At 54.2% G+C, this 25,717-nt stretch overlaps 1 protein-coding gene across 3 annotated transcripts in view; it reads left to right on the top strand.

The window, feature by feature from the left end:
* CACNA1I (calcium voltage-gated channel subunit alpha1 I) overlaps window positions 1-25,717 on the top strand; it is a 120,904-nt gene that overhangs the window by 55,675 nt on the left and 39,512 nt on the right. For all 3 annotated transcript variants that reach the window (XM_043439850.1, XM_043439849.1, XM_043439848.1), the window contains exons 6-10: window positions 8,394-8,553; window positions 15,126-15,441; window positions 16,807-16,899; window positions 20,093-20,399; window positions 23,428-23,849. In XM_043439850.1, the coding sequence (XP_043295785.1) occupies window positions 8,394-8,553; window positions 15,126-15,441; window positions 16,807-16,899; window positions 20,093-20,399; window positions 23,428-23,849 (1,298 nt within the window). The remainder of the gene's footprint in view (window positions 1-8,393; window positions 8,554-15,125; window positions 15,442-16,806; window positions 16,900-20,092; window positions 20,400-23,427; window positions 23,850-25,717) is intronic.

Genomic DNA, 25,717 nt, shown 5'->3' with positions numbered 1-25,717 from the left:
ATTCATCCAGAGGAGCATCCGCAATGGGGCCACGGAGCCAGGCCTTGGGTCAGACGTGGGGGTCATGGAGAAGGCTCTGATGCCGCCCCGTCTCTGTAGGCAGATGCTCAAGCTGGGCAGCTGTAGGCCTGGGGCCAGGTGCCCTAATGGGGGCAGCCGGGCTGAGGGGAGGGGCTCCCAACACCGTACTTTGAGGAGGCTTCAGAGAGGAGTGGGCAAGAGACTTTGGAAGAATGAGTGAGAGGACATCAGGGGCCGTGGTCTGGTTGGGGACCTTCAGCAGGACAGGCCTGGTGCCACCCCCCCTCCAGGGTGTGAGCACTGACTGCCTTGGGGAGGAACCAAGGCCTCCCCTGGGGTGGAGGGCACAGTGCCGCAGACCCCCTTGTGCGGGCATTGCTTCTCATCTCAGGAGTGGGCACTGGGGCCCCCCTTCAGTCCTCAGGCCCCTCCCCTCGGGGCTGGGGCCAGCAGCTGTGTCCTTGGCCACCCGGCCGTATGCTGCCTGGCCCGGCCTCCCGGGCACCCACTGTGCCTCTGATTAGTTGGCACTGGCCGTGGCAGCAGCAGCACACGGCCTCTCCCAGCTGCTCAGCAGCCTCTGCTGACCTGGGCAGACCAGGGAGAGAGGGGGGCCCCAGGGCCAGCCGCTGCCTCGCGGCCCCTTGCCCCAGGCCTACTCCCTTCCTCCTGGCTGCGGGCTGGGCCCCTGGCAGAGGCTGGCATGAACTCGGCTCTTTCTACTTGAGCTGGCCTGGCAGAGCGGCCGTGCTAATCTGGGCTGACAGCTCCTGTCTGCAGAGAGCACCCCAGACCTCCAGGGGAGAGGCCTGTCAGGAAGTGCACCCCCTTCACCTCCTGGGTGCCCCGCTGCCACCAGGGGCCCTTGTCTGGCTGATGCCCAGCTCTCCTTAGGGCAGAGGGCCTGGTCCAGGGGCTCGCTGGCAAGAAAGGGGTGAAAAGGTTGAGAAGCTCCATCAGTTTGCCCACCAGTCATCGTCTCCCCCAGCTCCTGGCATTTAAAATGCCACCTAGAGGGACTTCCCCTGGTGGTCCAGTGGTTAAGATTCCATGTTTCCTATGCAGGGGCCACGGGTTCAATTCCTGGTCTGGGAACTAACATCCTGCATGCCTCACAGTGCAGCCAAAAAATTGAAAAATAAAATGCCACCTACAAACCGTTTCTACCCTGATGCCACCCACGTGATGCTCCAGGCCATACTTCTCCCTCTGAACCCCAGACCCTGAGATCTGATTTCACACAGGTGTACACCAGGCACCCCCAATTCCACATGTCCTTGCAGACCCCCATCTCCACTGAGGGCTGCTATGTGCCTTTGGACTCAGGCCCCCAACCTTGGAGATGCCCCGGTTCCTCTATTCCACTCATACCCATATCCTATCCCCGACTCAACCTTCGGAATGCCTCCAGAACCCTGCCATGACGTCCCTCTCCACTGACACGTCATCTGACCTCAGCCAGATGTGTGTTATCAGGATGGCAGGTGAGCGAGAGCTGGGCCAGGCCAGGTGGCTTGAAGTGAAGCAGGTGGACCAAAGGCCCGGTCCCCACCTGGAGAGTCCCTGGAGAGTGCCCAGTCCCAGCATCTGGCGTGGGCAACCTCAGCAGGGAGAGCACCGGGCAGGAGCCTATGTCTCTCCTGGGCACCCCCTTAAAAGAAAGAAAGAAAGAAAGAAAGTGAAGTCATTCTGTCGTGTCCGATGCTTTGCGACCCCATGGACTGTAGCCCACCAGCCTCCTCCATCCATGGAATTTCCCAGGCAGGAACACTGCGGTAGGTTGCCATTTCCTTCTCCAGGGCATCTTCCTGACCCAGGTATAGAACCATGTGTCTTCCGCATTGCAGGCAGACGCTTTACCATCTGAGTCAGCAGGGAAGCCCCGAGGGCTCCCCATTTCAGTCCCAGGGGAAGGCAGGGGGTGCCCTCGGGAGGCAGTGGCCACTGTCAGCCTCCTGGCCGTGCAGCCCACAGGCCCGGCCCCCTTTCCAGTGATGCGTGTGCGGGTTCCGGGGCCACACAGGGGTGTTTGTAGACCATCCTGCAGGCTGGGGTCCCTAATGGCCTCCCTCTTCGGCCCCAGCCCACACAGTCGTTTTTTCCTCAGCAGCCGGGAGACCACGTCTGTCTTCTACCCGCGACTCTCAGCGCCGGTCAAAGCTGGAGCCACACACTGTCCTGCAGGCAGCCCTGTTGCCCTCCCACCTTTGCGCGGCTCCTCCCTCTCCTGGAGAGCTCTCCCCGAAGTGGGCACACAGCTGCTCCGTGCGTCTTGGCAGGGCGGCTTTACCCAGCCCCCGCTTTATACCAGCTGGACCCCCAGCCCCAGCCTGGTTCTCCCGCCCCTCCCCCAGTCTACTCTTTGCTTTTGTAGCACTTACCACCCAACAAAGGAAGAAATGTACTTATTTATCATGTTTGCTGTTTCTTTGTATCTCGATTGTTGTTTAGATGCTCAGTCGTGTCCAATTCTTTTGCGGCCCCATGGACTGTAGCCCGCTGGGCTTCTCTGTCCATGGGATTTCCCAGGGGAGAATACTGGAGTGGGTTGCCATTTTCTTCTCCAGGGGAATCTTCCTGGCCCCAGAATCAAATCTATGTTTTCTGCATTGCAGGCAGATGCTTTACTGATGAGTCACCGGGGAAGCCCTTTCCTCTTCCTACCCTTACCTAGAATGTGTGCTTCACAAGGGCAAGGGTTTGATCTGTTTTTGTGGATGTGTTTTTAAACTGATATATCCTTAGAGCTTAAAAGAGTGCCTGGCATGTAGTTGGCCCTCGCTCAACATTTGTAGAACGGATCCATCCACCCAGCCCATCACTCCTACATTCGTTCAGGCTGCCCCCCTCAGAGGGGTTACTCTGTCCTGGGCCCCAGGCTGGACTGGGGGATGCAGAGCACCCCCGGTGGGCTTTGCACTCCTGGTTTCCAGGGAGAGAGGAGGACAGAGCTGTGATGAAGGATGACAGCGTAATAAGTGGTGTGATGGAGGGCGGACGGGGATGTGGCAGCTCCTTGCAGGGGCACGATCCCAGCCATGGGATCCAGGAGAGGTGACCACACAGCAGAGCTCTGAAAATGGAGGAGAGATGGCCTAGTGAGCATGTGCGAGGGCCCGGCAGTGACCCAGAACCTGGGCTTCCCAGGGACTGGAAGTGGGTCAGTCTGGCTCCAGCACGGACCCCGTTGTGCCCTGGGAAGTGAACTTGGCGTTGCTCTCAGCAGCACAGTAGTAAAGAAACCCCCTGTGGCAGAGAGTCGGGGGGCGGTCAATGGGGGTCAATGCACAGGTGGGAAGTGGGCGTGCTGGGTGTGCCTGCAGTCTGGTGGAGCAGCAGATTCAGGTGTGGCATGGACAGGGGGGATGAGGCTGTGACAGACTGGAGCCTGATGGTTGGGGGGTCCTGTGATTGGGGGGGGGTGGGACAAGGATTTACACTTTCCCCATTGGAGTGGGAGGCTTTGACTTTGGGGGCATCCCCTCCACCCTCATCTGAGGTGTTCTGGCCTGGGGGTCTTCCTGAGGCTGGACAGGACCCACTGTCTTCTGTAGTTGAGGCCACTGGGGCCCAGAGAGGGCAAGCTCTGCCTCAAGGCTGCCCAGCAGAACTGGCACCCAGGTGTCCTGGCCTGAGCTGGTGCTCTGTTTGCTCATCAGAGAAAGGGTTCATTGGATGTTCTGAGGACTCTGGGGTCCTCTTCCATCTTAATTAGGGGAGCAGGGCTCCAAGCCACACTCATGGGTCACCTACAACCTGCCCTCATCAACGCCCACCTGGTCTCCATCCAAGGCTCAAGAGTCACAGAGACCAAAACCAGATAATCTCATCCCGAGAGAGGAAAAGGGAGAGCCACTCATCAGAGAGGCAGGAAGCCTTCTAAGTATCTGGGGGTGAGAGTCAGAGAAGGCTGCCTGGAGGAGGAGGCCTTAGCTGAAGAGAGGTGTGAAAGATGAGCAGAAAAGATGGTCTGAGGTAGATGGTGATGGGTCTTAAGGGCAGTCTCTGCCTCTCTTTCCACCTCTGTTCTCTGTCTACAATTCTCTCTCTGTTTCACTTTCTCTGTCTCTCTCTCCTGTATCGGTTGCCAGGGGAATCAAGGGCATGGCGGAACCCTCCGACTTGCTTGAGCTAATTACTTGACTGTGGGCGTTGAAAGGAGGATTAGCTGGGTCCTCGTGAGGTCCTTCCTGGCTCCCTAATCCTGTGGCCCCTGTTCCCCAGCGCGGAAGCGATGAACTTGCTCTGAGTCCCTAATTAGCTAATTATGCCCTGGCTCTGTGGCCCTGGGGCTCCCTGGGCCCCAGGGGGGCTGTGAAGTGAGCTGGGGCTCATCTCAGCAGAGGGGAGGGAGGAGGGGAGGAGAGACAGGGCTGCCATTCCGGGAAGCCGGCGGTCAGGCAGGTTCTCAGGAGCTTTTCAGAATTTCAATGTCCTGGAGAGCTGGGAAATGTAATTAATTGAGCAACAACAGCTGGGCCCTGGGGGGAAGCAGGCGGGAGCAGCCAGGCTGGGATGGTGCAGAGGTGCCTCCTCCAGGACTCTCTGATCCCACCGCTTCTCAGGGCCGCTGCCTGGCCCTCCATGCTTGCCTCCCGCCTCTTTCCTGTCCTCCAAGATTGTTCCATTGGCTTTAAAGTCAAGAGCTGATCAAGGGCTCAGCCTGCTTAGAAATCTCCCAAGTAGCCGCCTAGCAGAGACTCCCGGATGCCCTCTCTGACTGGTCACTCCTCCATGACTTTGCCACCGCTCCTGTCATCCTGCAGGGCCCAGCTCGAGTCAGCTCCTCCTGCGATGTGCCTGGAGCTCCCTTACTCCCCAGGCCTCATCCCTTTCCCCAATGCTGAGGTCCCCTGTCCCCTTGCTGGCAGACTGCAAATTCTGCAGGGGGTGAAAAATGGGATTTGGGATTTCCCACGAGCCCAGCACTGTGCCTGGTATGCAACAGTACTTGTAAGTGTTTGATGAATGAATGAATGATGGGGCACCAGAAAGGCCTGTGACTGACTGACTTAACATTTGGATGGATTGCAGGCTGATTGCTCTGATTTCTCACTTCCCTCTTCTGCACACCCCCTGTTGTGGGGGTGGATGTGGGGGGAGTGGGGTACTGAGCCCTCACTCACCCTGGCTTGCTCTCAGTTGAAGAGCAGGAGCCTGCAAGAGAGCCCCACTGCCTTTCCCAAGAGGAGGCTGACCTAGTTTTGTGGGGTGGGAGGATGGGGGTGAGCATTAATTATTGATTGGAAATCACTCCATACAGAGCTCGTGATGCAAATCCCAAATAATTATCCTCGTTAATAACTACCTCAGCCATCGCCCCTGGAATAAATAAAAATCTGGACAGAGCCACTCTTCTCCTTGTCATCATCCTTTCATCCTCCCCTCTCCAATATTCCACCCCCTCCCCATGATTTAGCACATTGTTCATTCACAAGCAGTCATTCAATAAATGCTGGCTGAAACTCTGCTCTGGGCCAGGACCTGCTGGGTCCTGGGAGTACTGAGGTGACTCAGAAAGACCCTATCTCCAGAAGCATATAGCCCAGTGGAAAAAACAGGAGAGTAAATGGATAACTATATATCAGGGTTAGAAGATAGATGTTGATGTAAATGGTGCCTTCAAGGTTGTGCAGTATGCAACCTGCACAGCTGTACATGACAGCCTACGGTAGGTCAGAGGTGCTAAGGTGGCCCAGAACAGATGAGCGAGAGATAGGTTTAAAAGGGCTATGGGAAGTCACAGAGAGACTTCACAGAGAGAAGGCAGATCCTTAACTGAGCTATGGTGACTGAATAAAGGTTTGCCAGGCACAAGAGAGGTGGAAGAGTGTTCTAGAAAGAGGGAACAGCATGAGTAAAAAAAGCATGAAGATGTGAAATCCCATGGTATCTTTGTGCCCGTGTGCTTGCTAAGTCAATTCAGTTGTGTCCGACTCTGTGTGACCCTATGAACTGCAGGCTTCCAGGCTCCTCTGTCCATGGGATTCTCCAGGCAAGAACACTGGAGTAGATTGCCGCGTCGTCCTCCAAGGGATCTTCCCGACCCAGGGATCGAACCCGCGTCTCTTACGTCTACTGCATTGGTAGATGGGTTCTTTACCACTAGTGCCACCTGAGACTTAGGGTGCATACTGGGGACAGAGGGAGGGAGAGAGGAAGATGAAGCTAGAGAGGGTACACAGGAATCACAGGATCTTGGGTGGGGTACACTCAAGGGTGACCCACTAGCTCTTGACACTGTTTGGAGCAACAGACACTTCTGTGGACCTTCTTCCCAGAAAAATTCATGGCATCATACTTGCATATTTTACAGCAATTTCATAAGGTTCAATGACCTCCTATAGTCCTTCCAGAGACCTCCCCCCACCTGCCAGGGATCCACAAATCCTGGTAGCTGATGAGAATGCCAGCAGTTTGTACACATGGTGATGACATGCCCACATTTGTGTTCTAGAGTAGCTGTTATCAGAAATTGCCCCTTCTCTGCCCTGGGCTCTGCTTTCCCTGGGCTGGCTTCAACCCCAGACAGGCACTATCCCTGGGAAGCAAGATGGCCCCAGCAACTCCAGGCTTCACTCCTCCCAACTTGTAAACTCTGCAGCAAGAGAGCATCCCTTTTCCTGTAGTTCCATCAGAAGTCTCATTGCCAACTGTCATTGGTCTTAGGTAGAGTCACATGCTCATCCTGGACCAATCACGGAGGCTAGGGAAACAGACTATGCTGATTGGCCAAGCCTGAGTCATATGATCTCCATGTCAGCCCACCCAAACCATGGAACTGGAATGGAAGAGTGATGCTGTGTTCAGAGGACTGGGAAATAGGGGCTGGGCAAAGCCACAAAGGTGGCCCACCTGTCTGGGACTTGCATTCCTATGGATTCTCCAGCAACTGGGGTGGCTGGATCTTCTTGAGGAGTCAGGAGGAGTGGGTGACATGCAGACCATTACCAAAGTCGTGACAGTGGATGACATCACCCAGACTTGAGAGAGCAGGTGCTTTTCACAGCTGGGGGATGGAGCCCGTGGGGAGAGAGGGCATGGAGGGTGCAGATGGGTCAGCTCAGGCAGGTGGGGCAGAAGGGAAGAATGGGGAGACAGATGTGAAGAGTGGTAAGTGTGTGGAGTGGTGCCAAAAGCTGAGCCTGTTCTCCACTTCCTCTGTGGGGTGGGAGCCCCAGAGTTTGCTGAGACTTTGGTGTGGGCCCTGAGCTGGGGAATCTTTGTAGCATGGTTATTGTCTTCTTGGGCCCCTCTGCTGAGGGGTCATATCCTCCAAGAGGGGAAAAGACTGGTTCAAGGTCCCACAGGTCCCAGAGGCCAGCAGAGTGAGGAATTGCACCTTGTTCTCTCTTTATCGGGGGCTATGTGTTTTCCACAGGCCTTCCCTACCTGCAGAGTTTTGGGATGTCAGATCTCCCAAGGAAGTGACTGACATGTTCTGTACCCCTCCCCATGCCTGCCTGAAGCCCCATTCAGGTCACCCCATCATGCTCCCTGGAGATATCTATCTCCTCTCTCATTTCCCCATTTTCTCCTCTTATTGCCTCTGGCTTGGCTCGTTCATTGCAACTATTTCTAAGGAAAGGAAAAGTCCTCTTCCTCTGGCATCAGGCCAGGTCCGGGTACCTTGGCAGGCCAAGGTTCTTCTCTAGGTGGTTCTGAGAGCTCTGCCTGATTCCATCATGCAGTGGGGTTGGTCAGCAGGATGGTTTTGGTTGGTACTGATGTGTTCTGTCATGGTCAGGGGACCACTAACTGTTCTAGAAATGAAGGACACTTAGGACACATTTATTAGGGAACCAGTGCCCATCCTGGGTGGGTGCTGGGAATAGGGAGATGAGCTAACCTCAGTCCCAGACCTCCGGGTACTTGGGGGCTACAGCAAGAGTGCTAACTTGGTGTCAGGACACCGGGTTTAAATCCAGACCCTGCTGCTTCCTATCTGTGTGAACTTGGGCAAGTAGCTTCAGTTCTATGAAGCTTTGGTTGCCTTTTCTATAAAATAGGGATAATATTACCACCCTCATAGAGTTGTCATGGAGACTGAAGAGCTCGTATTTGTGCATTACCCCGAAAAGCATTTGGCACATTAAAAGTGCTCCGTAAATATCTGCTTATTCACCCATGATCTAGTGGAAGTATAGCGGGATGCAGAGCCATATTCATGGCTTCTGGGAGAAGGGGCAGGTACCAAGGAGGAGGTCTGTCTGGTGGCCACTGAGCAGGTTGAGGGCAGTGAGGAGCCCCTGCCCACTTGTCCCACCTCTCCTCTCACCACCCCTTCTCTGTTCCTCTAACCCTGCTCTCTCTCTCTCCTCTCTGGGCCCTCTGCCCCTGTCTGCCAATCCCTCCACCCTCCCCTCTCCCAGGTATGCGGATCCTGGTGAACCTGCTCCTGGACACACTGCCCATGCTGGGGAATGTGCTCCTGCTCTGCTTCTTTGTCTTCTTCATCTTTGGCATCATTGGTGTGCAGCTCTGGGCTGGCCTGCTTCGAAACCGCTGCTTCCTGGAGGAGAACTTCACCATGTGAGTGCAGCCCCTCACCCCTGCCCTAGGACCCCTGGCCAGCTTTACTTAGGGCATTGTTTGTGCAGAATGTTTCCAGGTTAGGAAGGTCTCCCTATTGAGCACCTGTTCCCCATCCTTACTCCTGGTGGAGCAGAGAGATTAAGGGATGTACCCAGGCGAGTTGGTGGTAGGTCTCCCATGAATGGCTGGACACCAGAACAAGCGCAAAAGGCCTTAGAACCCTCAAAACTGTTATCACAAAGTCCCGGTCCAAGATAGGCCCTTAGATGCTAATTCAGCTCCTACTGACTCTTACTTAACACATAGTTTTAACTTACTGGGTGAAAGTGAAAGTGTTAGTCACTCAGTCGTGTCTGACTCTTTGTGACCCTATGGTCTGTAGTCCGCCAGGTTCCTCTGTCTATGGGATTTTTCAGGCAAGAATACTGGAGCAGGTTGCCATTCCCTTCTCCAGGGGATCTTCCCAACCCAGGGATGGAACCCGGGTGTCCTGCATTACAGACAGACTCTTTACAGTCTGAGCCACCAAGGAAGCAGGAAGCAACTTACTTGGTAATTGGGACCAAAAGAGTGGAAGCAGCAAATAAGAAGGAGGTTGGGTAGGAGGCTAAGTCCCAAGCAGAAGTGATGACAGCAAGGGAAAACAAGATAGAAAACCTCAAAAGCAGACATGAAACCTGGCTGTCTAATTACAGCACAGACATTCCTATCGGTGACTCTGAGTCATCAGGGAAAGGTCAGCTTGCATTTGGCCCACGTGTGTCTAAAAGCAGTGGGGGTGGACAGCTCCCTAGAGAGAGGCATGTCCAAAGCTATGTAAACAGAAATTGAGCTGTGGCTCTTGGAGAAGTTGGGTTGAGTCGTTGGAAAAATTGGACATCTGTAGCATCTCAGCGAGGAGGGGTAAGCGGCGGCTTTGAGTACACATACATGGCCATATGTATTTGGACATGACTAAGCTTTCATTTCGTTTCACTAATGTGTGTAAGTGCACTCCTGCTGTGTGCCAGGCCCCAGGGAGACAGAGGTAGGAGAGCACTTTCATTCATCCTGTGACTTGACACGCTCACCCAAGCAGCGGCACTTGCCCAGCTCGGGGGAGGATGCAGCAGAAGGTGGGGTTCCAGCCCTTGGGGATCGAGGGGTGGGCACAGGTGTAGGCTGGGCCTCCCTGTCCACCTGACTGTTGGTTGTGGGGATGGAGCTATGCTGGAGAGCCAGGGGGAAGCCTGGGGAAAGAACTGGCTCCCTCCACAGCGCTGTGGGGGCAGATCAGGGGCGGGGCACCCTTGTGGGTCAGGGCCGTGTGTGGGGGAGGGGAGCACTCAGTGTCAATCATTTGGAAGGGGCGGGCCCTGCTGCTCCTGGTCTAGCCTGCACAGATGGAGATGGGCAGGTGTGAGCTCTCAGCTTTGGGGGTTCAGGTCACATCCAGGCCCCCCTGGTCCCCCATGGATCTTTTCCTCGTTCATCCCGAGGTGGCCCCCTCTCATTCACCCAGCTCAACCCCAGTGTCACCTCCTCCTGGAGGCCTTCCCTTACCACCCCTTTCCCCCAAACATTATCCTGCTTGATTTTCTTGGCACTGTCTCTGTCTGAACCTGTCTCACTTGTGAGTTTATCTTCAGGGTTGCTGGGCATCTCTAGTCCAGTTTATTGATTTGGTTAGCAAGGATGACACGCTCCTGTGTGACACGGGTGGTGGTGGTGGTGCTTGACTTTTGACCCCAAGCAGAGACCCAGAAACTGAGTCTGAGAGAGGAGAACCTTGCTCCAGGACCTCCAAAGCCTACCATGACCACCCCCCAGTGAGTGTGCACAAAGCACGCCCCAGGCACACAAGCCAAGATGGTCAGATGTAGGGTTCTTGATGAGCAAGACGATGCCACCCAGCTAGGAAGTGGCAGGGCTCCGTCTCGTGTCCTCTGCAAAGCATCTGCTCCCTTCTGGCAGATTCTGTCTGGGCATTAATGCACACGCACGACTATTTACACCCCAGACAGGTTTTAAAAATGAGAATTGCTTTGGCGATGTGTCTTGAGTGTGTCTTAGATCAGTGTTTCTTATTCCACAAATGACCACAGCTCAGTGATCCGGCTTCTGTTGATGGACTTTGTGTGGTTACCAGGTATTTGCTTTTACGTGGAAGCCTACAGGGAGCGTTGTGTATGCTTGCCATCTTTGTATGCCCTTGTGTGATCAATGACTAGACTCATAATTGCTAGTGGCAGTGTAAGACACACCTCTGAGATACTGTGGGTTCGGTTCCAGACCACGGAAATAAAGTGAGTCATATGATTTTTTTGGTTTCCCAGTGCATGTTAAGTTATGTTTACACCATCCTGTGGTCTGTTTTTTTTTTTTTTAAATGTTTCTTTTTATTTATGTGGCTGCCCCAGGTTTTAGTTGCAGTACTCGGAATCTTCGATCTTTGTTGCAGCATGTGAAATCTTTAGTTTCGGCATGCAAATTCTTAGTTGCAGCATGAGGGACCTACTTCCCTAACCAGGCCCCCTGCACTGGGAGTGTGAACCACCGGGCAAGTTGTCTGGATTCTGTTAACTGTGCAGTAGTATATAAAAAAGAACATGCCCCAGCTGGAAATATTTTATTGCCAAAAAATGCTAGCCATCTCTGCTGAGACTTCAGTGAGTCATAGTAGCAACAACAAAGATCATTGATTGCAGATCACCACAACAGACATAATAACAATGAAAGCTTGAAATAGTGCAAGAATTACCAAAATACGACACAGAGACACAAAATGAGCAGATGCTGTGGGGACAGTGGTGTTGATAGGCTTGTTTGAAGCAGGGTTGCCACAAACTTTCACTTTGTAAGAAGTGTAATAAAGGAAAACTTAATAAAATGAGGTATGGGGACTTCTCTGGTGGTCCAGTGGCTAAGACTCCACATGCCCAATGCAGGGAGCCCCGGGTTCGATCCCCAGTCGGGGAACTAGATTTTGCATGCCGCAAGTAAGTTTTCACACGCCACAACTAAAAAGATCCACATGCCACAACTAAGATCCAGGATCCCACGTGCTGCACCTAAGATCCAGTGCAGTCAAATAAATAAGTAAATAAATGTTTTAAAAATAATAAAATGAGGTATGCCCTGTGCCCATTTAAAAAAATATTTTTTTATTTTTAAATTGAAAGATAAACACAGAATTATGTTGGTTTCTGCCAAATATCAATATAAGTCAACCATAGATATACATATGTCCCCCTCCCTCTTGAACCTCTGTGTCCATTTTTTATTTGCCTTTTTTGGTTAAGGTATAAAGTACACTCTGGCAAGCTATTAAGTGCTGTGGGGCTCGGGGTGCTCAGTGAGGCTTTCCCTGGATTAAGCACCAGTGTAAATCTACCCTGAGAAATTCACAGAGCCCAACAGGGCTCTATCCTGCCCCTTCCTCGTCACCCTCCTCCTCGCCCCAAATAGCCGCTATTCTGATCTCTTTTATCACCATGGACTCCCTTTGCCTGTTTCTGAGGTTTCTTTAGATGAAATCATACAGACTTCTGTGTCTGCGTCTTTTGCTCAGGGTCCTGGGTCTGTGAGGTTCATCCAAGTTGCTGCATGTATCAGTAGCTCCTTTTTTATTGCTGTGAGGCTCACTGACTGAACACACCACGACGTGTTGTGTTTTTCCATTCTCCTCTGGATGTGGGTGGTTTCTGGTTCTTTGGTTCAATGACTCATGAATATTCTTGCCCATGTCTTTGGGTGGATATGGCCGTTCCTTCTTTTGGGTAAATTCCCAGGAGAAGAATTGCCAGGTGAAGGGAGTGCCTGTGTTTACTGGCTCGTAAATTTTGTTAAACCGTTTTCCAGGATGGTTGCACTGAATGTTTGCTAGCAAAGTCTAAGGAGTTCCAGTTGCCCCACATTCTATAGCGATGTTTGGATTGTCAGTCCTTTAATTTTTACTATTCTAGTGAGAGTGCAGTGGCGCTTTCCTGTGGTTTTAATTTGCAACTTAATTTGAATTTTGCTAATGGCTAGTGGTGATGGGCACTTGTCTGTGTGTTTATCAGCCATTGGTATATCTTCATGTGAAGTACCTGTATGGTTTTTGCCATTTTAAAATTGAATTGCAAAAAAAAAAAAAAATTGAATTGCCTTTATTTTTCTTATAAATTTGTAGCAGTTCTTTATATTCTGGATTTGAGTCCTTCAGTGGATATATATATATATGCTTATGACATATATCATATATTTGATTCCAATTTGAATTTTATGTTTTCACTCTTTTCTCCCCCTTTAAAATTTTTTATTTTGTTTTTTCTTTTTCCATTTTTATTTCTTTTTGAAGGTTCTTTGTATTTCCGTATTTTTTCTTTTCTTTTCTAATTTTCTTTTTGTCTTTTTTCAGTTTTCACTTTCTTAATGGTATCGTTTGATTGATAAACAGAAGCTCCCCAGTTGTAATGAGGACCAGATTCTCAATTACTTTTCTAGTATTATTTTTTGTATCCAGTTTAAGAAATCTTTTTCTAACCCAAGGTTATGAACTATCCTCCAGGGTTTTCTTTTAGAAGCTTTCTTGTTTGTATCTTTCACATTTAGGTCTGTATTCCATTTCAAATGATTTTTAGTATGGCATGTGGTTGGGGTCAAGATTCATTTTTCATGTGGATGACCAGTTGTCCCAGCACTGCTGCTGGAGAAGTCCATCCTTTCTCCATTGAATTGTCAGAGTGCCTTTATTACCATCAGGGGACCATATGTATTTGGGTTACATGTCTACATGTTAATTGTTGATGGATGTTACCAAAGTGCCCTCTAGAAAGGTTGTGTCAATTTATACTCCCACCACTAGCGTATGAACATGTCTGTTTGCACTCACCTTCGCCACACTCAATATTATCAACCCTGAAATGTTTGCTGTTTGGATGGATGTAAAATGATCTCACTGTAATTTTTGTTCATATATTCCTGTTATTAGTGAGGTGAGTATCTCTTCCTGTATGTTGGTCACTTTGATTTCTTCTGTGATTCTTTCATCGTTTATTCCCCTAGATAGTGGCTCCTTTTTCTTATTGAGTTATAAGAGATTTTAGTATGTTTTAGATGGTTATGTTGTTATCTGTTTTATGTGTTTCAAATGCTTTATCACAGGGGATGGCAAACTTGGGCCTGTTTTTGTGAATAAAGTTTCATTGGAACACAGCCATGTCCACTTGTTTATCCGTTTTCTGTGACGGTTTTTATGTTACAGTGGCAGAGTCGCATTGTTAGGACAGAGACCATGTGGTTTGCAGAAAGAAAAAAAAAACTTACTCTTTGTCTCTTTATGGAAAAGGTTTGCCCACTTCTGCTTTATTGTAATTTGTTGTTTGTATACTATTGTTCATCTCGTAGAGATTCTGTATACTCAATCTTGTCAACCTTTTTCTTTATAGGTTTTGGATTTCATGTGTCTTATATAAGAAGGCCTTACCTATCCTGAGTTAACAAAAATACCTCATATTTTCTTGTAAAGCTTTTGTGGTTATTTTTGTTGCATTTATGTTTTTTAATTCACCAGGATTTTATTATTTAAAATTTTATGATATATTTTGCTTAACCTAATATGTCCAAAATATTATTTGCAGTGTGCAATCAGCATAAACAATTGAGGAGAAAAAAACATTCTTTTTTCCTTTCAATGCCATGTCTTCCAGAAGTTTATTTTTGTATATGGTGTGAGGTAGGGATCTAACTTTATTGTTTTCCAAATGGATAGCAAATGTCTTAGCACCATTTATTGCCTAGTCCTTCTGTTCTCCATGGATCTGAAAAGGCTTCTCCATAATATACCAAGTTCTCTCTTATACCTGGGTTTTTCCCCATGCTCTGTGGTGCTCCACGAATCTTTCTCTTCCTGTGCAATACCACACTGTATATTTTGACCTCTCGTAGGGCTGTACTCCACTCATCTTTATTGTTTTACAAAGTTGTCTAGACTAGTCTCCCATTTATATAAAGCCTAGAACCATCTGGCCAGGTTTCATAGACAAAAGCATGTTGGAATTTTGGTTGGGAATTTCCGTGAGTCACAGATTAGCTCCCCAGGATGGGCAGGGCAGGGATCGCCATCTCTGTTTTACAGATGAAGAAATTGAGATCCAGAGAGGGGAAATGACCAGCCCAAGGTCACATAGATGGGACAGGAAGGTACTTACCTTGATTTGTTGAATCAGTAAAATTCAGCATTCATATATTGAGCACCTGCTGTGTGCTGACCAAACAGTGTGCAGGCACTAGGGGTGCTGAGACCCAGTCCTCGCCCTAAAAGAGCTCCAGGCTCCCAGGGAAGTTGGGTGCATTTCCCCCAAGAGAAATAATGGGAGTTTGTGCAGGGCCTCAGGCTCCCTGAGAAGGGGAGACCTGGAACTTCCTTCAGTGAGTAGGTGGGAGTTTTTGTGAGGATGCCAGAGGTGGAGAAAGGTGTCCCAGGCAGCGGGAATAGCATGTAGGAAGGCCTTGAAGCGATGACGGCTGGTCATTCCAGTCCTGCCGTGCTGCGTGGCGGTGACCCCTCCCCTTCTCCTCTTCTCTGCACCGTCACCTGTGGACAGACAAGGGGACGTGGCTCTGCCCCCCTACTACCAGCCGGAGGAGGACGACGAGATGCCCTTCATCTGCTCCCTGTCCGGGGACAACGGCATCATGGGCTGCCACGAGATCCCTCCGCTCAAGGAGCAGGGCCGCGAGTGCTGCCTGTCCAAGGAGGACGTCTACGACTTCGGGGCGGGCCGCCAGGACCTCAACGCCAGTGGGCTCTGCGTCAACTGGAATCGCTACTACAACGTGTGCCGCACGGGCAGCGCCAACCCCCACAAGGGCGCCATCAACTTTGACAACATCGGCTACGCCTGGATCGTCATTTTCCAGGTGAGGCCCTTGGGCCGGGCACCGGCCCCTGTGCTGGGGGCTGGGGGTGGGCAGGGGTGGAGGGAACAGCTTCACCCGGCCCTCTGTGCTAGGCGTTTGCAACCTGAGTCACTGAAGTCTGCCTGACCTGCCAGCACAACAGGCACTATCGCGCCCATGTTCCAGACAGAGCAACTGAGGTTTGGAGAAAGGACTGCAGGCCCTCGAGTGTATTGCCTGAAGTCTCTGTGCCTCAATTTTCTTATCTCTAAAATGGGGGTGGGACTTCCCTGGCGGTCCAGTGGTTAAGATTTTCACCTTCCCATGCAGGGGATGCAGGTTCAATCCCTGGTCGGGGAGCTAAGATTTCACATGCCTTGCAGCCAAAAAACTAAAACATAAAATGAGAGTAATATTGCAACAGGTTCAGTGAAGACTTTAAAAATAGTCCACATCAAACAAATTTTTTAAATTTAAAAAATGGGGGTTATAACAGCTCCCTCCCCGCCCCCCAACCTTGAGTGGCTGAGAAGAATAAAGCAGACGATGTGAGCAGAGCCCAGCGTGCAGTGAGTGCTCGGTCAGGGTTACCTTCCTGCTGAGGTTGGAAGGAACAATGGGGCAGATGCAGAGGGTGGTGGCTGAGAAGCCGCTGAGAGGGCTGCTCTGCGAGCTTTGCTCTGGGGAGCAGCAGAATCATAGAATTCAGAGCCCAAGGTGTGATGTGATCATAGCCCAGCATCTGTGTTTGGAGACCTTCCAGCCCCAAGAGGGGGAATTGCTCTGTGCAGTTGCCCAGAAGCCAACAAGAACGCAGTGCTGGGGAGGACCCAGAGTTCGTCTTGCCCAAGGCTGCTCTGCTTTTCCTCTCTGGGAAAGTGCGTGGGGGACAGAGTCACACCAAGCTCAGCACAGCCACTGTCCCTGGCTCAGCTGAGCTGCTCCCCCAGCCCTGCCGGGCGGGCTTTGTTAATCCCATGCACTGAAGAAGCAGCTGAGGCTCAGAGAGTGGCCTGGGGGTGAGCTGGAGTTGCAACCCAGACCCCCTCCCCGCCACCTGCTTCCTCCAGTCCTTCTGCTTTGCTGTGGAAGACTGAAAGGTAGGGAGCTCTGGAGCGAGAGGGACCAGGTTAGAAGTCCCCGATCCACTCCTTGCTGGCTGTGTGACATTGGACAAGTGTCCTAACCTCTCTGAACCTCAGTTCCTCACCTGCATGTTGGGGATGAGGATGCCTGCCCAGTGGAGCCCTTGGGAGAAGTATGAGAGAGAACACGTGTTGTGTCCCCGGTGCACTGGGGGACCTCTGTCTGGGGCACTGCCTGCTGCCTGACTTTCCGGAGGTTCTGCCGTCTCAGCCTGTCTCTCCTGCTCTGTTCTGGCTGCAGGTGATTACTCTGGAAGGCTGGGTGGAGATCATGTACTACGTGATGGATGCTCACTCCTTCTACAACTTCATCTATTTTATCCTGCTCATCATAGTAAGTGTCAAGGGAGCTGGTGCTCTCCGGGCAAGCTCCAGGACCCATGGGCCAGGGGACCAGAGAGTCTTTGGGAGTCCCCAGGGTGCCCCTCCGAGCCCACACAGCTGAGTGGGAGAGAGCAGGAGGGGCAGTTTTTAAATGTACCCGAGCCACAGGTAATTGAAGGAGCTTGTTGGGTGTGGCTGCTGGAGGCATCCATCACTTCTGATTGCCTTCATTTCTCGTTTCTGGTCATTGAAGTCCATCCAGCACTCGAGTTTCTCTGCCTTGCAGTCTCTGGGAATACATTCTTTTATGACCATAGCAGAGATGCAGCCCCCAGATGAAGCTTCTCAAGAGCTCCAGCATCTCCCTTGTTCCTGGGGCGGGAAGATGAGATGCTGTGAAACCGAAGCCTGGGGTGGCTTCCCAGGAAGAGTCTGGAGGGGAGACTGAGCTGGGTGTGGGCTCCTGGAGCTCCTTGGAATTCTTGGAGGGACCCACATCTCTCGGGCATTTCTGCCTTGTGGGGGAGACTTGGAGGTGAAGGGGGGCTCTCTCTACCCCCAGAGAGGGCCCCTCTGCTGGCCAGCCCCTGTACCCCCACCACAGTCTCCCCTAAGCTTAGAGCTCCTTCACTCTGTCATACCTGACAGCCTAAGCCACAGCACAATCCCCAAATGTCAAGGTGATTCACTCCCAGGAGAGGCACTGCTGGCTCCCTGCTGTAGGGGTGGGTTGTCTGGTTTCCTGGTGTTAGGAGGGGGTGCGCTTGGCGCTCTGGGGCAGCACCCCCTCCTGGGCTGCTGGGACTTTGACCCGGGGGTTCAGGACAAACTGAGCTGAGATACACCCGCTGCTGGCTTAGCTTCAGTGCCTTCCTGGGGGTGCTGGGACGCTTTTCATAAGGAAACACTGCAGATAGAAGGAGAAGATCCCAGGCTTTGTTTGGCATCCCTACCCATCCACTGGCTCATTCATTCCCCAGCACTTTCAGGGAAGCCTGCACTGTGCCAGGCCCCGAGTGCTGGGTACCGAGCAGTGGATCTGGTCTGCCCTGCCCTCTGGGAGCTCACAGTCTCATTGGGGAAAACGGGCTGCAGCAGGCAGGGACCAGCCGCATCTTAGGAGCCGCCACAAAAGGAAGCCCAAGAGGCTAAGGGAGTCCAAAGGAGATTTCTCGCCCAGCCTGGAGAAGGGATGGGGAAGTGAGAGGCTTCCTGGAGGAGATGATGCCAGCATCAAACCTTAAAGGCTGGAGGGAGAAGAGCCAGAGGAAGCGCATTTCTGGGCAGGGGGCGCCTTGTAGAGACCCTGAACCCAGACAGAATCCTGCAGTGGGGCGGACTCTGAAGCACTGGGGTGGCGAGAGGAGCCTTGAGATTCAGGGAGAAGCAGCCAGACACTTCATCTGCTTCTCCTGATGGAGTTAGGAGTGGGTCTGGGAGTGGCGACTTTCAGCGTGATCCTGGGCAGGCCCCTTGGCTCCTAAGCTCACGGTGAAGTGGGGAACAGTGACGGCCCCTCGTTCACGGGCCCCGGGGCGGGTTAGAGACAGCTCCTGGCACTCAGTACTTGCTCAGTAAATGTGTCCCATGGCTATTGTTGCTGCAATTATTGGGCCCCGGGTGGCAGCCCCATCGCAGGGAAAAGGGTGGCTGGCGGGAAGCTGGGGTGCTGGGTTGGCCAGGTGCTGGGAAGGGGGCAGTGAGCAGTGCCTGAGCGACCATGCTGTCTTTTGACCCTCACAGCCCTGGCCAGGCCGGGTTACCTGCCCATGTCTCAGGTGTGGACCCTGAGCCTCAGAGAGGTGAGGCGCTTGGCTTGGACCACACAGCCAGTGAGGGTTCTCAGCCCTAAGACCCAGGTCCCCCACGCTCCTTCTGGCTGGATAAGTCCTAAGCCCGTCTGAGCCTTCTGTTTGACAGATGGGGAAAATGGAGGTCCAGAGGGAAATGGGGTGCTGTCTGGTCACCCAGGGACAGTGGCTGCAGAGGCAGGCTGGGCAGAGGCTGCCAAGTGTGAGATCCCAGCAGGTGGGGTCCATGTCCCTCACACGGGCCTGCGGAGCCCGTTTCCCGGAAATACAGAGAGTGAATGAGTGAGGCATCTTCTTACTTTAGAAGCAGGGGATTTTCCCAGAGTCCTCTGGGCCAGGAAGCCCCCTACAACCCTCACAGCTCATCTCCCGAACCCCGGCTCCCAGCCATGCTGTTGGGGAGAGGAAGGAAGAGGGGATGAGCGACTGACCATCACCTGCAGGAACCTTCTGGTGGGCGATCTGGAGGAGGGTGCAACACCACCGCCTCTCTCACTGCAGCTGAGTCTGGTCCAAGGCTCAGCACGTGTCTGGGAGGAGCCTGCCTCTGGAAACTGGGGCAGAAAGGGCCCTTCTGCCTCTGGTGGCCCTTGGAGCGGGGCCTGGGGACTTGAGGCAGCAGAATTCCTAACCTTTCCCTATCACCCCATCCAAACACACAAGCAAATCCTTTCTAAAGAAAACCTCTCTAGTGGGGTCTGCGGGCCCAACTAGGGCCCAAGTCAAGGCCATAGCGAGGGCAGGGCTGGGGTGGGTATCAGGGCTAGCAGAGCCTACGGGGTCTCTGCCTTCCTCCTCTGCCTCAGCGTCAATGTCCCAGGCGGGAGGGCAGCTGTGGTCAGGATCTAGGGGTCCAAAGCGGGTGGGCTTGGAAGCAGGCTTCAGGAAAGCAGCCTTCTGGGGTACTGCCCAGGCCACCCCTGTCCTGGGCCCCAGCCTCCTCTGGGAGCCAGGCCTCAGTGATCTTTTCTTGTTCCTATCTGTGCCCGTGCCTCTCCGTCTCTCTGGGTCCTCCACACCCTGCCCCTCCTTTCTCTCCCTGTTCCCACCCGCCCCCGTCTCTGTGCCTCCCACACCCCCCATCTCTGTCCTCTCTGAGTCTGTCTCACCCTCCCTCGGCGTCTCTCCTTGCCTTTCTCTCTGTGTCCCGCTGTCTCTGGCCGTCTCTCTGCCTGTTTCATGTCCGGGATCTACCCCGCCCCTCCCCCTGGTCCTCTTTCTGCCTCTGCATCCCCTCTGCTCCTTGCCCTGCCTCCATCCCTCCGTCTCCACCGCTGTCTCTCCTGCCCCACCTCTCCTTCTCCCTCTCCCACCCTCCTGCCGCCCCCCGCCCCCACCCCCTCTCACCCCACCATCCCCTCTGTCCCTGTCCTCTCCTCCCGTTGGTCACAGGTGGGCTCCTTCTTCATGATCAACCTGTGCCTCGTTGTCATAGCGACCCAGTTCTCGGAGACCAAGCAGCGGGAGCACCGGCTGATGCTGGAGCAGCGGCAGCGCTACCTGTCCTCCAGCACGGTGGCCAGCTACGCTGAGCCCGGCGACTGCTACGAGGAGATCTTCCAGTACGTCTGCCACATCCTGCGCAAGGCCAAGCGCCGGGCCCTGGGCCTCTACCAGGCCCTGCGGAGCCGGCGCCAGGCCCCCGGGACGCCCGGCTCCGCCACGCCCGGGCCCCGCGCCAAGGAGCCCAGGCACTACAGTAAGTAGCGGGGCCTCCAGGCTGCTCCACCCAGGCCTGGTGTGTCTCCAGCTGGGGACTCAAAAGCGGCAGTTTGGAAACGTGGCCTGTCTCTCCAGCACAAGCAGAGGTGTCCATCTAGTTCAGAACCTGGGCCTTCCCCTGGGAGCTCCAGTCCACACTGTCAGTTCCCTGTCTCCTTTCCTGACCACCTGCTGGTGCCTGGCCTGGCGTGGCCTAGCCCTGGACTTGGGGGTCCTAGCCCCAGCCTGGAAATTCCCTTCTGATCCCATGTGTGCACAGGACTCAGGCTCCACCCTGGGCTCCATGCTCGAAAGAATGAACAATAATCTGTCCTTCGTTGTTGTTCAGCGGCTCAGTCGTGTCTGACTCTTTGCAACCCCATGGACTGCAGCACACCAGGCTTCCCTGTCCTTCACCATCTCCCAGAGTTTGCTCAAACTCATGTCCATTGAGTCAGTGATGCCATCCAACCATCTCATCCTCTGTCGTCCCCTTCTCCTCCTGCCTTCAATCTTTCCCAGCATCAGGGTCTTTTCCAATGAGTCAGCTCTTTGCATCACGTGGCCAAAGTACTGGCGCATCTGTCCTTAGTTTTCAGATCAGTCGCTCAGTTGTGTCCGACTCTTTGCGACCCCATGGACTGCCAGGCCTCCCTGTCCATCACTAACTCCTGGAGCTTACTCAAACTCATGTCCATCTAGTCGGTGATGCCATCCAACCATCTCATCCTCTGTCGTCCCCTTCTCCTCCCACCTTCAATCTTTCCCAGCATCAGTCTTTTCAAATGAGTCAGTTCTTTGAATCAGGTGGCCAAACTATTGGAGTTTCAGCTTCAGCGTCAGTCCTTCCGATGAATATTCAGGACTGATTTCCTTTAGGATGGACTGGTTGGATCTCCTTGCAGTCCAAGGGACTCTCAAGAGTCTTCTCCAACACCACAGTTCAAAAGCATCAATTCTTAGGCACTCAGCTTGCCTTATAGTTTTATAGTTTTCCTTAGTTTTATGAAACTATAAAATCCCTCTACACTGCAGGCCGTCCCCCTCTCACTGCCCCCGCCCATGGCTTCCTGCTGCTACGTGCCTGCCTGCTAGCACACGTGAGCAAGCATGTCGGGCACTTCACGCACTGTGATTGCTCCTGCCTTGGGGCCATTTCTCTTGCTCAACTGTAGACAGTTCCAGAGAGTTAGCCCCTTAGGCTTCAAAGGGTTTTCCATTCATTTTCTCATCTGTTCTAGAAAACAGTCTTAAGAAGGGAACAGAGTAATATGGGCTCCCGTGTTCAGAAGGGAATACGAAGGTCCAGAGGGATGAAGGGAGTCACCCAAGGTCACACTGTGTGTTAGGGACATCAGAGTTACAGGCTCTGCCGCCCCCCGCCCCCCACCACCCAGGGGGACGTGAACCTCTCTGGTAAGAGGAGGCAAAGGAGCCACAGGAGGTGAGCCCCACCCCAGGCCCAGCCCTGCCCCCCAGTTGGTGCTAGTGAGGAAGTCAGCCAGCCTCAGGACTGCACCCCAGAGCAGCGGCAGCTATGACCCTGGACGGCCCGGCCCCTCTGCAGCCCTCCAGTTTCCATCCATGGAGTGAGGATGAGGCCAGGTGCTGTGGAGTCAGCTACCCCCAAGCCCGGCTCCCACAGCGCTCATGTTCTGGGAATCTGAGATGCTCAGAGAGAAGCTGGAGAATTCATCCTCAGGGCGGCCGCCCACCCGTCCCCGGGCGCCAGCCGTCCAGGCATGGTCTTGGAGGAAGCTCCAGGTGGCCCGTGGGCTGGCCCAGCACGTGGCCGGGGGAGTGGGGGTCTGGGCAAGGCTGGCACCCTGTGTTCCTGGATGACGCGGGGAGGGTGTTTACTGCTTGGGGACTTCCTGCTGTCGCCCCCACTCTCTCCAGAGAAACTGCGTGGAGAGAAGCCCTAGAAGGCTTCTGAAGGGAGGTCATATCCCTGCCCTGGGCCTCTGTGTCTCCCCCAACTCCCTTCCTTGGGAAACAAGCCTTAGGGGGGCGACCCCATGCTCAGCTGAACTGGGAAGTGCTTTGATCTGACCTCCGATGCTGTGGTGGGCCCACCCCTGGCAGCCCCGCCAGTCTAGAGGGTGAGTGAGTCAGAGAGCCTTGTCCAGGGGTATTTGGTAACAAGCGTGGAAATGAAGGGTAGACATTGCAGGTTTTTCTTTCTCTTTAACGTTATATATTTTTTGCTACACAAGCAAAACCCATTTATTCTAGGAAAACATAGACAAATAATAAGAAGGAACCAAACCACCCAGACAGAGCCTCTCTGACACCTCTTTGAAATGGTTCATGGATCACAGAACTTGGATCTGATACTGGCCTAGCTCCTCACCTCTCCGGGGACAGCCCCGGGGATGATAACTCCTGCCCCTGCCACGTGTGGGGACCTCTTGCCCGCTCCCCAGGGCCCACCTCGACTCATCTGTGTGGAGGGGAGCCTGGGGGCGGGGAGAGGTGCTCCTAGAATGAGGACTTTCCTTTGCCCAGGACTCCTGCCTCCTTCTTCCCTGGATGCAATAGACCCCAGAAGAATTGAGGAACGTTGAGGCCACCTTGGCTTCCTCTGAGGGGTGTCTACCCTCCACGCCAGCCTTTTCAGCCATTTTCCAAGCTCCATGATGTCAAGAAGCAAAACAGTGGGGATGGGCTGGGGTACCTGAAGGGTCTTTTGGTGACTAATCTCGGGGGGCCACAGGCCAGGAAGTGATGGAGCAAGGATACTCCTCAGGGCTCATCTGCATCTTAACCAATAGAACCCACCCCACGGCTTTGTGAGGTGGGCACTCCTGGTCCCTGCTTTTTCTTGGGGGCCAGGAAAGCCCAGAAGGGGAAGCATGTTTCCCCAGGGACCATGAGCCGTCGGCCTCTAAGCAGCGCTGGTGGGTTCCAGACAGACCCCGCGGGCTCACGCAGGTGGTGGCCCAGGTTATGCCAGACCGACTGCAGGTGGGGGCTGCCTCCTGGGTGACCCGAGGGCCCAACCCTGACCTCTGCTTCCTTTCCAGAGTTATGCCCCCGACACAGCCCCCTGGACCCGACGCCCCACACGCTGGTGCAGCCCATCTCTGCCATGCTGGCCTCTGACCCCGCCAGCTGCCCCTGCTGCCAGCACGAGACCGAACGGCGGCCCTCGGGGGGCAGCAGCAGCGACTCGGGCCAGGAGGGCTCGGGCTCCGGCGACTCGGGGGGCGGCGAGGAGGAAGCCGGCGCGGATGTGGCCCAGACCAGCGAGGACGGGGCCTCCTTGGAGCTGGGGAAGGAGGACGAGGAGGGGCCGGCTGATGGGGCGGCCCGGCTGTGCGAAGACGTGTGGCGGGAGACGCGAGCCAAGCTGCGGGGCATCGTGGACAGCAAGTACTTCAACCGGGGCATCATGATGGCTATTCTGGTCAACACTGTCAGCATGGGCATCGAGCACCATCAGCAGGCCAGTGGGGAGCGGGGGGTGGGGCACGGGGTGGGCTGGCATGTGTGTGCCTGGGGCCTGGCGCACACCCGCAGTGTGTCTGTCTCCCCTGTCCTGGGTCCCATTCAGCCACATGACCTCAGTGCCCAGCCCAGGGTGAGGCATGGAGGAGGCAGGGCTCAGGGTAGACGAGCGACTGAATGGTCACCTGGGGTGAGAACCAGAGGGAGCACTTCCTGTCCCTCTCAGCGCGGACACCAGGTCACCCACAGCCCGTCCCCTGCCAGTCCCCGCTGAATCCTCATTTCTGTTTCTCACCTCTGCACCTGAGCCTTCCTGTCTCTTCTCTCCAAAACACCTGGAGTGGTCTTTCCAGAGGCTGGGAGCTCCCTGGCCCCAAACTTCCACGCCCTCCATCGGCCTCGGCACAAAATGCAGACCTTTTCACTGACGGTCAAAGCCCCTTGTGCTCCACCCATGGCACGCCTTCAGCAGGTGGGGCGTCCTCCTATCCCTGACCCCCCAGCCCCACTTCCTGCCCCCATCACTGCAGCCCCACGGCACTGAGGGTTAACCTGCTGCCCCCGTCTCCCTTCTTGGCTGAACCCGTGGCTTCTTCTGTCTTCAGCTCTGGAGGCATGGGGTGCAGAGACCGTGTTGATGGAGTTAAATCGTGGGTCCCAGGTCCCCTGGGCCATCAGGGGGTACTGCCCAGGGTTTAGAGGTGAGGCGAGTTCAGAGAAAGGGTCCCCCAAGGGGGGATCGCCACCCATGGGGGTGGGGATGGCTACTGGAAGGTGGCAGGATCACAGGGAGAATGTGTGGTACCAGAGGGTATTTATGGGGGCACAGGATGGAAGGCTAGGGGGTTAGCACAGATGTCTCCATTGCTCACACTTGGCTGACAGCCTGGACAAGTCAGTCCAGCCCTGGCTCCTTTTGGAAAAACATCATTTTCTGGCTCCCACTGTTCCCCAGCCGCTAGGTGGGGTCCCTCCCTTAACCTGCACCCCAGCTGTGTGAGGCACTCTGTCTAGGAGCGAGCAGGGAAGCCTTGAGGCCTAAGGAGGGGATGTTACTGACCCAAGATCCCACAGCCAGTTGGGGTCAGATTTCATCCCCCCGCTCTGCCAGGGTATAGAGTTTCAACACCCCCTTGGCTTCCCAGTGGTCCTCTTTCTGTGGGGCCCCCCACCCACCCACAGCACCCCGGGGCGGGCCCCACTCTCATTTCCCTCTTCATTAGCTCACCAGGCACAGGCTCCATTCAATTTCCTTAAATACGGCCCCTGGGGCTGCCGCCACACTCTGCTCAGAGCTGCCCGTTTGCCAGCCATTCCGGCTTAATTACGAGGGTCTCTGGGGAGGGCCGGTGGGGAGGCTTTCTGCAAGGGTAAAGCTGGTGGGACTGGCAGCCTGAATCCCTTCGCCTCGGGTCCAGTCTCCTGGCCTTTGTCTGACCCAGTGTCCCTGGGGAAGGCCCCGCGGTGAACTGGTGCTGCGGGGGTGCTGCCTCTAGCTTCTGGATGGAGCAGCACCCAGGGAGCCTGTCACAGTCCCGCCCCACCAGGGCCTGAGCACGGGCCCTGCTGGTGGCTTGTGGAACCAGCTCGCAGGAGCCCGTTTTCTCAGATTCCAGGATTTTGCAAGCCCACCCTTTCAAATGGTTTGGCCATGGCAGGGGTATTCACCCAGTGGAAACTGCCGTACGCTGCAAATCAGGGCTATTTTTCAGAGGCCTGTTTGCTACTGTACCACTGGTTCCCACCTTCTCAGCCATCCCTCCAAGGCAACATGGTGGCCGCAGCTCTGACCTCTGGGTCCAGCTTCTCCCTCTCCAACTCCAGACTCAGGCCAGGCCATGGTCCCTGCTCAAGTCCTCTCAAGGT

Source organism: Cervus canadensis, chromosome 21 (genome assembly GCF_019320065.1).
Source record: "Cervus canadensis isolate Bull #8, Minnesota chromosome 21, ASM1932006v1, whole genome shotgun sequence".
Lineage (NCBI taxonomy): Eukaryota > Metazoa > Chordata > Mammalia > Artiodactyla > Cervidae > Cervus > Cervus canadensis.
The sequence above is the reverse complement of the archived record's forward strand: the minus strand, read 5'-3'. Positions and strand labels throughout refer to the sequence as shown.